Source organism: Periplaneta americana, chromosome 9 (genome assembly GCF_040183065.1).
Source record: "Periplaneta americana isolate PAMFEO1 chromosome 9, P.americana_PAMFEO1_priV1, whole genome shotgun sequence".
Lineage (NCBI taxonomy): Eukaryota > Metazoa > Arthropoda > Insecta > Blattodea > Blattidae > Periplaneta > Periplaneta americana.
The window spans coordinates 95,237,412-95,253,496 of NC_091125.1; the positions used below are offsets into that span (position 1 = coordinate 95,237,412).

A 16,085-nucleotide genomic window follows, 5' to 3' on the forward strand; every position below is an offset into this window, starting at 1 on the left:
AACTTTCGTAACATTTTAACCAATTTACCCTCGAGCAAAAATGTTTCCTTCATAAACGTTGACTCCAAACCAGCAGACTTCTTCAGACGCGGAATCGAAAAACCACACCAGCGCTGGCAGAGTCTCATAGATAATGTACGAGAATATATGAAGGGTTCAGAGCTATAGTGGGCCAAGCGCCATTTAATAAAAACGGAGAAAGCAAGGATTAAAGTTAAGTGAATACATAGTTTAATGAAGATTGACATATCATTTAGTTTGAATGTGTATACTTTATATTATTTGCTATAATGTTTCCATTGAATTATGGTGACTATTTCGTTTATATGACGTCATTCCATTTTCGACCAATGAAGTGTAATGAAATTTTGAATTCCAACCAATCACAGTCACACTTTGCGATCATTTTTGCAGCTAGATTTATCGCTATCAATTTATCGCATGGTCGTTCTTTTGTTTAGTCATTGTCGCCAACTGTTCCCCCGTAAATTGATGATCATGAATACATTAAGATGCAACTACACGGTTAAACTTTTCTTTCAACTTTAAAGCAATGAATGCAAGATTGATATTTAATATTAATTAATATATTTACGCAGTGAAGACCACGTTCAAAACGGCGCACCATGTAGACACAAAGTATTTATGCATCTTAATTGAACGTACCTTTTAAACTTGATTCTATTCTTCCCAGATTGCACGCATACGCGATTGGAATATTGAACTGTGTAGATGCAGCTTTAGTTCCGTTACACACTACAGCGAGAATGCGTTTGTCGAGCTATAAAAAATGTTTTCATGTAGCACTCATTGTAAGTAACGGTCGAAACAAGGCACAGCTGACATTGGTCCTGCTTCCACAGGTAGGCCTAACGTAACCTATAAAATTGTAGCCTATAACATTTGTATTGAAATTAAACAATTAATAGACGTTCAAATTTATGTAACATCATCGCATATCAAACTCAAAGACCTTGCATAGTAATAATGTCTTTGATCAAACTGCCTTTCGTATGGCGTAATAAAATTCGTGTTTTAATTAGGCCTATCTATACAGAGATGGCTTCACTCTGTAGCAACATGTCTCACTGTGAATACATAAGCATTGGTATATAGCTGTCCCCACTGTTACTGTTAAATTAAATTATGATTTCAGCAGATAATGAAAATGTATTTGTTATAATAATAAGAGAAAAGTGCAGTACATGTAATTAACAATGTTAAACCTGTATTTCGCTTTTCGCAATTGGCATTACTGAATAATAACATCGAATTTCTTTATTGCAATAATCGATATTCATCTACGAGTATTTCAACTTCACAATGTCTGAATAGGTTAAGTATTCGTTAATATACAATTATTAACATTTTGTGATCGAATTTTAGGGATATATTATTTAAATTTTTATTTTATTCACGAAATAGTCCTAATAAATGTCACTGGAGGTCTGAGATTTCCCAGATAAATCCACTCGCTTCGCTCGTGGATTTATCGGCAGATCTCAGACCTCTCGTGACATTACTATAGATAACTTCATTTTAACCCTTGATTTCTACGGTTTTAGTAAATGGCGCTTGGCCCACTATGGTTCTGAACCCTTCATATTACTGATTAATTTCTGTCTTCTATTAATACCAAAAAGAAACTTTTGTCTCAATGAAAAAACGCTACGAACTTTTGTATGAATACAATATTATCTTGAATACACTAAATTTACTTTTATGTGTCTTCATTTCTATACAAAGAAAACGTTTCTTCACTGTCATCTGCTGAAGAAAATGTAGTTTGCCTGTTCACAGCTAGAGATTGTGACTTATACTTTCACATTATAGTATTGTTTTATATTCACTGTAGGTACTTTCATTTAGAATATTTAAAGATTAAAGTATCAGAACCATCAACACAGTTGTAAGTTTACACAAAAATAAGTAGATAATTTAGCTATTTGGTTTATCTAGTGAAAGTACTTTAGTTTTATATTTTTAAAATATTCCGCTATAACTTAACAACACCATGTAGCCTGATACGCTTCCCATTACACCAAGGTAGAAGTATGCAGAAATTATTCGTTGCATTTCGGCACAGTACTCGGATTTTATCCAAGTTGGTTTGCGCGTTGTTCTGCTGCAGCATCCATTTACGATTAACTAGTACCCCTGATCACATAGGGTGTTAACTAAAATGTATGTCAAAATTTTATGGACATATTCCTATCATATAGAGCAGCAGTCATAAGCACAGTGCATCCTCGGGCTAGCGTCTTTACCCGCGGGTAAGAGATGCACGCTAGTGCAACCGTGGCTGCTGGCGGGTATGCAGAGTTCCAGTGGCGAGGTTTCGTTCGTGCCACAAATTACGTCAGCAATAATAGTTTATTGATGCACACTGTGTTCACGTATGCATTAAAATAAGCATATTTTATATAATTAATAATACTCAGCATGTTCGTTTATGTCAATAACCTAAAAATATAGATCTCTTCTGAAATTATTGGGAGGTCCAGTGAAAGAAGTGGACAAGCCACAAATCCTGATATGTAAAATATCTGAGATTTTTACCTTTTATCTGAGTCCAAGATTAAATAATATGAATGATTAGAACTGGAGATAGATAGATCCGAGGAATTAGTACAAAAGGTTGTTTTTTTTTTAATTTCGTAATTTAATATCTACCGAAATTAGATTTCTAGGCAAAAATATACACAGATCAAATTTATTTTAGAGTTAAAAGTTCCCGAAAAAGAATTGGAGATAGCACTATGAAATCTTGATAGGTTTGAAGTGGAATGGCTCTTGTGCTAGGGTAGGAAAATGAAACAAGACAGCTTCATTCCACATTATTATTATTATTATTATTATTATTATTATTATTATTATTATTATTATTATTATTATTATTATTATTATTATTATTATTATTGTTGTTGTTGTTGTTGTTGTTGTAACAGTAATACCAATAATAAATATAAAAACTGCTACGATATTCTTTTCATTTTTCTGAATTTCAAAGTATGTGTTTCATCATCAACATCATCAACTGGCACCACAACCCTGGGTGGGTTTTGGCCGCTCGTACAACAGTCCATTCTGTCCTATCTTCAGTCTTCTTTCTGCAACCTCTCACTCCCATTATTTCTAGATCTCTGATGACCCCATCCAGCCATCTCTTCTTAGGTCTTTCTTTCCTTCTTCTGTTGTGGGCATTCCCTTGTAGTATTCTCTTGGGAATTCTGTTTTCGTCCATTTTCTGTATGTGTCCCAGCCATCTCAACCTCTGGGATTTTATAAATTTGACAATATCTTGTCCCCCAGTCAGTTGATTGATTTCTTCTTTATAACGTATCCGCCATTCGTTGTTTTCATATACTGGTCCGTATATTCTTCTTAGAATTTTTCTCTCGAAACACCGTAGGAGATCTTCTTCTACTGTAGTTAGTGTCCATGCCTCAGATCTATATGTTATTACCGATCGAACTAAAGTGTGATATATGTTTAGTTTGGTTGTTCTCGTAATTAGCCGACTAGTAAGCAATTCAACATTTGCAATGTATGCTCTGTTGCCTGCCAGTATTCTGTCCTTAACAGTTACGCTCATATTGCAGTTGTAATCAATTATGGCGCCCAAGTATTTAAATTGTTTAACTGCTTCAAACGTCATATCTCCTATTGATATGTTTTGAGGAATGTTTCTAGTTTTGGCGGTAGGCATTGCCATATTCTTAGTTTAAAGTATGTGTTTAATCAGCATAAATGTTATTTATGTAATAAAACTATTTTTATTAAATTTAAAAGCATACGATTAACTCGAAAACTTTAAGCAATGGAAACATTTCGAAAACAAATTTGAAATCACCGCGATGATTTCTATGAGAATTCGCAGTTGTAACAGACAAAAATTTAGTCACTCTGCATACGGAAGTCCGCCAAACGAAAATACTCCTTTGTTTAACTCGCCGTAACACAGAAACTAATAAATATTTTGAATAGCAACCACTTTTAAAACTAATTTTCATTCTTTCTAAACATTTCTCTCGCTTTGACCCCACATCCAAAGTGGGAGGGGGGAGGAAGAAAAAAAAAGTTTGCCGCTTACCAACTTTTGAGGGTGTCAGTATCTATTTTGAACAGGTCACTTCGAAGTTAGTATTTTTTTTCTCATAGCATAGATGGAAAGAGCGTTCAGCGCGCAGAGCTGAGCGATCCTGGGTTCAATTCCCGGTGCCGGAACAAATTTTTCTCCAATAATAGGTATCTACATGAATGACTACATATAGTCATTGATTATTCAATGAAGACGGCGAGGTCCTCATATATGAATATAAAGTATATTTTCTTAGACATTTATCTATGAATCCTAAAAATTGCAGCACTATTGATTGACTATCATAGGAGCTACGACATGATAATGTTTAACGGTGCGACAAATAGTGTTCTCTTCTACAGCTATAGTACTGATCGCCCGCACAAGCTATGGCTGTTTTCTCCCTCTCTCTTGCACCACGGTGCATTTTCCGATATGTACACTCCTTACCCGATACCCATTTAAGCGAGTGCTGATGACCACTGATATAAAGGATGAAGAAATATTCTATGAACATTTCCTTGTTACAGCCATTTTTCTACAACTCTGCTTACATTGTATGATTCGTACATTATGAAATACTGTAATGAAATCTGTCTTACAGGAAGTGCTCAAAAAAGCTATTAGCACGGATATATGCATCAACCCGCCGCGCCGTCTCATTGAATCCCGCATGCGCTAATGCTAATGTATCCTTGGAGAATGTTGTATTGTCTCGTCTTCCAAAATACGGACTCGAATACTCTCTTCAGTTTGCACCGGGATTCCATACATACTCTTTTAAATGACCCCAAGAATAAAAGTCTAGTGGGTTTAGGTCCGGAGAACGCAGAGACCAAAGAATTGGTCCATCTGCCACGGACTTTTGATTTAGAAACCAACGAACATTGACACTGAAATGAGCAGAAACTCCATCATGCGTGAAGTACGTGTTTCGTCGTATTGCTAACAACACATGGTGTAACAGAACAAGCAACGTGCACTGTAAGAACACTTTGTATTTTTCTCTGTTGATCCTGGGTGGAAGAACATGAGGTCCCACCAAAACGTAACCCACAACGCCCGGAACAAATGACATTTCTATGTGGTTTGCTATTTTTTTCCTCGATAATTTACCGCGTCATACAATGTATACAGAATTCTATAAAAATGGCTGTAAAAAGGAAATAAAGCGTTTTCGGATCAATGTTCATATAACATTTTTTCATCCTCTATATGAGAGGAACATGCTTCTAAAATTTTGACATATATTTTAGTTACATCCTGTACCTATAACAGATTGGCCATCCCCATGTAGAAGAGAACCACCAGGATCACTACTATTGATTGGTAACGACCGCTAGATGGAAGTACAGTTGCTCCATGAAATTCAAATAGACCTAAGAGTTATAATGTGACTTCTTCTGCAGTCACTAGATGGCAGCATAGTGAAATTGATCAAAGTTGTTGCCTTCAATGCCCATAAGTTTGCTCAATGTATTATATGTGTGATCTGGGCTAGTACCGAATTTTCTTGGATCAAAACTGCGTACACAACACATTCGATCTAAACGGACTGAAGTTGAGGATTAACATCATTTGGAACCAGCTGCATGCGTATGACACTTTCGTAGTTAACCAGACAGTCTACAGAACATTACTTTATACCTACTGATATTTTAGAAAATATTTCAGTAACCTGGCTGGAATCGAGCCATTTTTTCTTTAGTGTTAAGGTTACGAAAAGGGACTAATTTACACAAGTCAGGATTCCCTTGATAAATCTACAGGATTGGCGATTAGCTATGAGAGATTTACACCAAGTTTAACATATTCTGGCGTCAGTACCTCGGGAGTGTAATAAGACAATTTCTACGAGTATAAAGGCCATATAATTTTTTTTTTCATCCACTGTTATCAGTGCATAAAGTGAGCCTTTAAAAACTAATGCTTAAAAAATAAATAATTACTTTATGCAATGCCAAGTAAAATGCAATATTCAATGTAAAATCTTCATTCAATAAGAAATTAATGCATTACCTCGATCTTTCGTGACGTAAATATTACATGTAACACAAATAGGCCGAACTAACAAATTTAACATTCATATTTACATTTAGCCCCTATGACTCTGAAGTTACATCTGTAGTACTCATTGTAACAAGATTTAACATTCAACTTTTCCTAACTGCTTTGATTATATGGCCGGCTTAGACGGCCATGAAATCGTGAACACGAATAAAACAAGACTAATTCTAGGGATACTTTTTTTTTAGTCGTTCTGAGTTTAGACGGCCGTGAAATCGTAATCTTATAACCTCTCCAAATTTAAATATTTATTTAATGCAAATCTGTGCTATTTAAAAAAGGCATTGTATGATACACATTCTTAAAGTTATCTTTTCGGCTCTCATGTATTTGTTTAGCCTCATTTAACAAATTTTATACTCGTGTCAATAAAGAGAGCCTTTATGAACTTTCATCATAAATAACTACAAGCACTGATACGGTGGTGTATTATCGTACGTGGTTGAAGCACCAAGTCGATGAACTACAAATGTTTGGTGGTGGATTTTCGTCCAAACTCTGCGAATATTCTCCTTTCTCCCCTGTTCTATACAGAAGATCTAAGAATAACAAAACTACACACTCAACCTCCCATCAAATTGATAGGCCTACAAGTAGTTCTTTACGGGGGCAAAAAGATGGCTTGGGTGTGATGTTGACTGAAAACGCACCACCTCCATATTGTAATCCGTGACGCGACAGCTCAAGAAGCTCCAAGGCTGACCAGCCGACTGCTGTACGGGAGTAACATATGGTCAGCTCGATGGTCTTCTCGTTATAATTGGTTTTCGCTACCTAGAATAACTCCCCAAATTCATCACGATGACGGGCACCGATTCCTTTCCTCGTGAGCACTCAAAGCAGCGTTCGTTCCGTAACACACGTCTAGGCATGCCTTACACCACGACGCTACGGCGTGGATCATCTCTTTTTTGTGCTAATGCAAGAAAGCATGTGAGCTCTGCGTCCATATCCTCATATGTCATAACTTTACCTTTACTCTATCTGGCACGGTACGGATTTTTATTGTTTCTTAAAAATCGTTTGTCCACGATCAGATTTGAACGCGCGAGTTTCGGATCTAAAATCAAGTATGGTAGCCAATAAAACACCGAGGATAAGTGGCGCTTATAATTGAAAGGTTCAGAACCATAGTGGGCCAAGTGCCATTTACTAAAACAGTAGAAAACAAGGGTTAAAATGAAGTTATCACCATAATTTAATGGAAACATATAGCAAGTAATATAAAGTATACACATTCAAATTAAATGATATGTCAATCTTCATTAAACTATGGTATTCACTTAACTTTAACCCTTGCTTTCTCAGTTTTTAATAAATGGCGCTTGGCCCACTATGGCTCTGAACCCTTCAATTAGCTGTGTTCGATAAACCTAATATAAGAGTTCGCGAATATTTTTGAACTACTTCTACTACTACAGATTCACACGCAGGCATAGCTGCGAAAATAGTCAGAAAGTACTCACTGGAACTCAAAACGTGAATGTACCAGAAATCAGTCAGCATTTTGAACACTTCAATGAAAGTGTTAAATACAAAGTTACAAGATTGCAATTAACTAGTATATTCAGTTATTGTGACCACAGGCATCGCTATGAAATTAGATAAAACGTGTTTAGAGGCCCTCAGACCATCTATTTATCAAAAAATCATCAGATGTAGATAGTTCAATAAAAGTCTTCAATATTGAGTTAAAAGAATTGTGGGCAATTTTATTTTTAAGTTTCCATGACTACAGGCAGAGTTATGGGGAGCATTGCCCCCCCCCCCAAACTTGACCTAACTCTTTTTTTTTTCTATTAACGTTAGAAAATAGTGAATTCTGAAGATTTTTCTTGCTTTTACTTATGATTAGGCTTCTGTGCTTAAATTGACGAATTAATATCTTCAGACCATGTGTCTGGACTATAATATTTATTTTAAATTTCTGAATGTATAAGAATTTCTATACCTCATTTGAGGAATGGAAGCACTGTAATGTTTTTGTAACAGCTTGTACAGATGTGTTAGAACTCTGCAGGTGTTCAAGCAGCCACTTGGAGAAATATGAATAACATACTGCACAATAATGCAGAAAAAAGAAAAGTGATCCTGGTATAAAGTGTAAACTTAAAGACGAGATTAAATAAAATAATTATAATTTACATTTCATATGATATCTTGCTTTTTAAATAAACAGATAAAGTAAATGTAAAATTGGTCCACCGCTGTGGAGTAATGATCAGCACATCTGGCCATGAAACAAGCAGGCTCCAGTTCAAATCCTGGTTGGAACAAGTTACTTGGTTGGGATTTTTCCGGGTTTCTCCTCAACCAATTGAAGCAGAATTGCTGGGTAATTTTTGGTGTTGGACCTCGGATTCATTCACATATCATCATCCATACAATAGCCCGGGTTAAGTTCACAGTGTGGTGTGCTGTACTTGTACAAGAGCACGGCCGTCCGGCTACCCAATCATTCACAGAATAGGAGTGGTAAGCACAAGGAAACGGTTGTCTCTCCGTCTAGTTCATGATCACCAGATTTCATCCTCTAGTCACACGAGATCACAAAGAACACTGTAAAATATTTACAAAAATATCAAGCATAAGCCGTGTATTTTCGTTGAAACAACAAAATTATTATTATTTTTTTGCAATTCCTTTCACCAAGAATCAGTTTAGAATTTTACGTGAAAGAAGTCATGAGAAAGGACGAAAGTTTCATAAGTAATTTCAGCAATCTACGTAGTCAGTAGTGTGTGCTGATGCTATAATTAATTACAAAGCAAATATAATGCATCATTAATTATAAATGCCAAGACAAACGAGGCATGTCTGTAACTTATCTTCCACTTTTTGATGCAAAAGTTTGCGAGTTCAGAATCAGGAGAAGGTAATGAATTTTTAAGAGGTGATGGAAATCTTTTAGTGTGATTTCCTCTGAAATGATAATATAGCCAAGTGCAGATTTATACATGTAAAAATATTTTAAAATATCATGTAATAATATTAACATTTGGAAAAGTAACAGTTTAAAATGGCTAGCAATGCTAGTATGGAATGAGAAAAAAACTGCAAGTCATATTAAGTTACGCAAAAACTGTACAGAACTCTAATATGATTAGTTATTCTGTATGCTTGTGAAACTTCCTTTTTTTTTTTAATACACCTTCATAACTAGACCCACTGCTTTCCATCGAATTTTGATGTATGCATCCGTATTTTATAAATGTGGTATGGTACAGTGTTTAATTCCTGAATAGTGCGTGTATTTGTTTGTTTGTTGTTGTTTTTGTTTAATCTGAGATATCGTGTTGTTTTTCTCAGGTACTTAATTTAATTCTTGCTATTTACATAAATGATACAAGCTCTACTAATACAGAAGTTCAGTCTTACTATAAGTACATTTTCAACCACAATATTCTCTATTTACATGTGCATTTCTACGGTCAATTTCTACATTTTGTGGACTCTTGTTGTTCTAGTGTTTTGGTTTCAAGATTTGGTAAATAAATACAAATGGCTCTGTTATATTTCAGGCTTTTACTGCATTATTTCTTGAGTTGTTCATGACAGATTATAGTCATGAAAAATTTTGGTCATTAATATGCATTTAAGAAATGTCCCAATTTGATACAAATATATAAATAAATATATTATATTTATATAAATCTGCTACACATAGAGTAAGCAGCAATTCCTAATTTGATTCTACATGCAATTTGCTTCCAGATCCTCGCTGCTGGTCACGTGATGATGTAGCAACATGGCTGAGGCACATGGCAGCATTGCATCAATTACCCCAAGTTCCAACAGACAGATTTCTCATGAACGGAAAGGCCTTATGTCTCATGAGCATGGACATGTTCCTGGGAAGAGTACCTCTGGGTGGAAAACTACTTTATAAAGACTTTCAACTTCGGTTAGGAAAAGCAATGTACACAAGTTAACATATATTTTCGAAATGTATAGAGCTCTAGATTAGAGCTTTTAATATTGTAAGATGTAACATGTAAGAATTGAAATAGATATTAATATTGAAGTAGTCAGGAAAGTTCGTGCCGATTTTTAAGAAAATAAGTACTAGCCAGTTTTTATTAAAAAGTGGCATTTTGTAAATACTGATACCAGAATGAAAACCTAAATATGTGACATCTGATGAATATGGCAGTACAGTACAACATCCCAATCAAAATCCAGCAAACAAACAAAACTGAGGCCTAGCAGTGTCCTGATGAAAACCATAACATTTTATATAGACTAACGCTGAACTTTTTTCTTAAACTGAAGCCTTCATTTTCTCCAATTGCGAGCAGTACCACAACTTCATTCGTTCTTTGAAGTTCATTTCAAAGAAGTCTCGCCAGATGCGTAACATCACTTTCTTAGGAAAAACATCAGCTTTCATGACAGTTAATTGTGATTCTTCTTACTCATCTTTATCACAATGTTGTTACAAATGATTTATGTTCATTTCTTTGACACAGAAAACCGCTTAGAGATGCAATCCATCAAATTTTGTTCAGACAAATTATCTACAACCTATACATCATAGTGACTTAAATGTGAGCGTTGTTTTTTTGTTATGTTTAATGTCTCTGCTCCCATATTGTGTAGCGCAGACGTACCGATACATTAATCAGCACATTAATATGATCAATTGATCACGAGTGGTCTTGTTGCCATCTTTAAATTTAGCACGCATATATACACATACACACACACATATACACATACAGGATGGATGGTAACTTCTGCATGAAAATGAAACTGGTAATAGATCATGGTTTCGCGGCCAGACACGTTAACCATTACTCCACAGGTGTGGGCTATCGTCACGCAATAAATTGGGTCGAATAATCATCAAAAATACCAGTATTTAATGTAGTACCAAAAAATGTGGCTGACAACCGAGTTTTCCTTGCATATAAAATTATTTGGAATGTTAAGTTAATAATATTTTCACCGAGATTATTAGATTGATGTGTTCCATTTCTTAATTGAAGTAACCACTCAGAAAATGCTCGTTCATTGACATTGGCTGGCATATTTTTTTGGTCAAATGAAGAATAATAAAGGAATTCCAAATTTTACTCTTCTGAATGTAGGATTCCAAGATTTGAACTTGGCTTGACATTGGTACCAATGGCAATAGTTGTACCTTATCACAACGAATAATATTGTAGTAATTATTATTTATTACTCCTAATGTCGTAATAATATTTGATTTGGCTTGGAGGATGAGGGGAGTAAGTTACACTAAACTCGGCACGCGCAACATTAACATCACATTGCTGCGTATGTTGTATCCTAAATAATGCAAATCGCATGTGTCAATATTCAGTAGTAATAATTAAGCATTGTCGTAGAATATTTTGCCATTACAAATGATTTTTAATCATACTCTTTTCTCGAAAGTATTGAATAACGCTACTGATTGCCTTAAGGCAAGACAAACTAAGACCTGGTACAGCAGAACTTGGTTATAACGACATCCAAGGGATCTTGAAAATTATGTTGTTATAAACGAGTGTCGTAGCAACCGAGACTCATATTATCAGTCTAGTGAGGTGGAAAATGAAAAATAATAAACATAATTAGGCTTATTTTAGATTTATGTATTCACTTTTAGGCATACCATGAACACAATAAAATACATGTACAATTATAAATACAGTATTCTGTATTAAAACAGTTTGTTCATTACTCTCCAAACTTATTTACTGAGGAGTGAAGTAATCAGTCATTTTACTTTGTTGTCTCTTACTTGCCCAATATACACTTTCTAAATTAAATTCTATGTTCATTATTTCAGTTGCAATTTCACTGCTCCTTCTCCTAGCTTCATAGAAATGTTCAAAATTCTAATGGCTTCTAAAGTGTCACTCACTTCTTTTAGTGGCCATACTGCGTTAAAATGCGTGAACTTAGTGAAAACTTCCTGTCGAAACTGACCGCATGCAGATACCATTAATACCGCATGAATTCGGGCAGGTTACAATGGGCTGGGGAATCTGCCTGCATTCCAGAGGTCTGTGATAGAAGGGAACAGTAAAGGATTTGAAGATTTCAGCAAAATATTTCTTAAAATACTTTGGTTCTTAAAAAATTGTATTCCAAACTGACGTTGAAAATGACGTTATATGCGAGGTAGATGCATATGCGTTTGTCGTATTAAGCAAGGTAGAAAAGCATATGTCTTACGGGGAATTAGTTGGGACCACAGAATATTTGACGTTATAGGCGAGGTGTCGCACAAAACGAGGTCACTATAACCAAGTTCTACTGTATTATTTTAATGATAATGATGATGATGGTAATAATAATAATAATAATAATATCTGAAAGAAGAAGACACCGGTAGTTCACTTTCAGCAATTAAAACGAATTAGAGGGAAAGAAATCTGAAGGAAAAACACGGAACTGAAAACAACCAACTTGCCAAAGTAAATGAACCAGATGAAGAATGTAGTTTGAAAGCAAAATTTTTAATTTAACAAATCCAGACTTTCAGGCAACACAATTGTAAATTCCATTAAATTACACTGAAAATTTGCATAGGCATACTGTTATTTAACAAGTCATCAATAAATCTCAAAGAAGACTGTAATATGCTTGGCATGTTTATAATCTTCGTATTTGATCAGTAATGCAAAATTAATCAAGAATTTTCACGATACACAATGCTTAGTAATGGAACTATTCATCATTTAATAAGACTGCAAGGCTAGGTTCTAGTGGCAGAAATTGTCATGATGCTCGGAGACCCACTCTTGATCATGCTATGTGCTAGCTTACATAATCTCGTAAGAACGGTTGTAACTGTGATGACAACTTTAGGCCTATTGCTGGTACACTTGACAGCCCAAACATATTTAAGCAAAATCAAATAGTGAAATATGTACCGGTAGTATAAATACGCAATTACAATAATTAATATCATGGATCTCTTGAATATGAATACAACTTATTCTCTGGTGTAGCAGTATGTGATGAAAGTCGCTGTTAAGTTTTATATCACTAAATGTATTGTACAACCAAAATGTTCTGCCACAAAATGTTATTGGTACCTTTACATGACACAAAGAGAAAGAGCAGGGCTGCCAAAGTCTAAAATGATTATGACCTTTTTCCAATAATCCCAAATTATTCCTCACAGTCTAATCACTCAGCCATCTAAAATCTCATACCATGTCAAAGTGGAAATTCAATGTGGACGAGAAATGGCTAACAAATTTGATTGTAGACATCAGGGACAGAGTTCTTTAACATGTCATTACTCTACATGAGACTCACAGCATTACTTCTGTCCTGGTGAAAGCATGATAAGGATTTATGGTGAAAGCATGATAAGGATTTAATCACTCTAGGTTGGTTTGAATCTGAGAACTACTGACATGGTAACTGCAAGACCACCGATGATGACACTTAATGTGTGTGTATTTCATGAATTTTGCATATGAATACAAATCATAATATTAACCATAAAAGTAAGACATTAACCCTTAGTGATCTGTTTTCATACGAACTAAGAAATGTTACAACTAAATTTATATTTTGGAAAATGAAAGAGGTAAAAAATAATATGTATAATTCACACAATAAACAAGGAATAATGACATTCATTTCGTTGGAAAATCTGATTTCTCAGTATTTAATCTAAAAAGTCAGTCTGTTCAAATAAAAAAAAAAAGTGACGAGAATAACTTAGAAGTTAGCAGCACTTAAAACTCATCGACATCTATAAGCTGCTGCTCAACTGACTGCTGGAAAGAAAATGTTGGAATTGAATGTACGATCACAAAGGGTTAACATCTTTCTGAACTCACATGTTTCGTGGAAGGTTACTGCACTTGAAACTTAAGCCTATGTCATCAATATCTTTATCCACAAAATATTTTAGCATTGTTAAGAATTATTAGTTCCGACTTCACATTTGAGAGAGTATATGTAAGATTATCTTCAGCTTTCGTAGATAGTAAGCATGTATAACAGTATTATGTATATGACAAAGTAATAAAAAAATATTGTACATTTTAATAGCCTAAATTTTACCTTATTCAATGGTTTACAACATTATGATTAACCCACATCACCTACCCATGGAATTATCATTTTATACCCATTACCTGCAGGTTCTCTCCAGACAACAATAACCTATCAGTATCCTCAACACCATATTGATACACCTTCTATTCAGCACTGAGTTCAACACTTATGAAAAGACAATAAAATACTCTGGCTCATTTCACGGTAACAGATATGACTTTTTTCTACTCTGAAAAAAATCCTGAATTATTTGTTCATCTCCCATTTTGTCCAAAATAATTTATAAAAATTTGTCAACTAATTCCAATATCTGGGATATAAAATCACATATAAAAAATTTAATTTAAATTGAAATTTTTCATCGCATCACAAAAGCAAAAATATGATTTTTTTTTATCTCAAATCATTAATGATTTCCAAAATTCTTACTACAGCTACAAAAATAAGATGTTACAAAACAATAATTCATCCTATTTTAATATACAGAATAGAAACTTGGATTTTAACAAAGAAAACAGACAGTACACTAATAATTTTTGAAAACAAAATAATGAGAAAAATATTTGGCCCCATTTAAGACCCACTGGACAGTGATGAATTGGGAAATAAGAAGCATATATTTAAGAACCAGATGTTGTAGCAACAGCTAAAAGTAGAAAACTGGGCTAGTTACAATATCTAATAAGAAGAAAAGAACAATCCCTCATAAAAGTTACTTGGAAAAAACTACCAGATGAAAGGAGATCTCTGAGAAGACCCAGATTCTGATGGAATGACCAGGTGTTGTAACAAATGTAAAATCTCTTAGAAATCAGGAAACTGTTGAGGTGTGCATCAAAGATGTCAAGTCACTGAACAATCAGGCAGGATCAGGATCATTTGACACTAAAAGCCCTAGCTTTTGAAATAATTGATACCATAGTGACACAGATGGAATCGAGATTTGAAGATTTTAAACACTTTAATTTTGTTGAATTATTCGATGAAAAACAGTTTGAGTGCATTGATAAAAAGTATTCATACTTTGACAGTGAACAGCTTCAAAATGAACTGACAGATATATATTCTGACCAAACAAAGCACTTCCTTGCAGGTTTGTTGCTGAAATATGTTTTTAACAATGGCCTACAAAAAATTTATCAAGAAACATGCGGCTCATAAGATTGATTCTCATGTTCCCTGTATCTACTGCTTCGAGTGAAGGAAGTATGAGTGCACTGAAGAGAGTTAAGACATTTTTAAGGAACTCCTAGACTGAGCAAGTTGAGTACTCTGGCTATTGAGAAGGGTTTGTTGAACAGTATTTCCAGGGACAACACCTTCAAAAAACGCATCATTGACATCTTTGCTGAGCGAAAAACGCGACAACTGGAGTTTATCTACAAAAAATATAAGGTATGAACTTCAGAATATCCAGTTGCATGAATGTAGCTTCGCCACTGCTTTGTAGTAAGCATAAATGTTTCATTTAACTGTTGTTGTTTAATCACCTGTCTTAAGGCAGGTTTGAACCTCATTAAGTGATACTAATAAGGCAGTAGTCAGCATTTTATGCCTTCAGCCATTCTACAGCAATTGCAGCAAACCTAACTAATTCATCTCGTATGCTAAATGTCAACCAATTCTACCTGTACAGGTGAACTAGATGGTGGGGGTTGAGAAGTCACATTCCACTTGTACTAAATGTACTGTACTACATTTGCTGACCACTGCAATAAGACGTCACTCATGAGACAACTAAGCCAGGAGATTAAGGGGTAGGGAAGTTAAAGGCTGCAATTGTGAGATAAGTTTGACAGCATATGAATTTAACCATTCGCAGTTGTACATAAACCTTGAGTATTTCATGTGGATTAGTCATGTCCGGTTTGAAACTTTTCATAAGATTATCCAAGTCAGGAAAAAT

General features: G+C 34.7%; 1 protein-coding gene across 1 annotated transcript in view; it reads left to right on the forward strand.

The window, feature by feature from the left end:
* Nucleotides 1-14,196, forward strand: part of edl (ETS-domain lacking) — a 52,284-nt gene extending 38,088 nt beyond the window's left edge. The window contains exon 3 of the mRNA XM_069835390.1: nt 9,863-14,196. Within this exon, the coding sequence (XP_069691491.1) occupies nt 9,863-10,080 (218 nt within the window). The 3' untranslated portion in view covers nt 10,081-14,196. The remainder of the gene's footprint in view (nt 1-9,862) is intronic.
* Nucleotides 14,197-16,085: the final 1,889 nt, after the last annotated feature.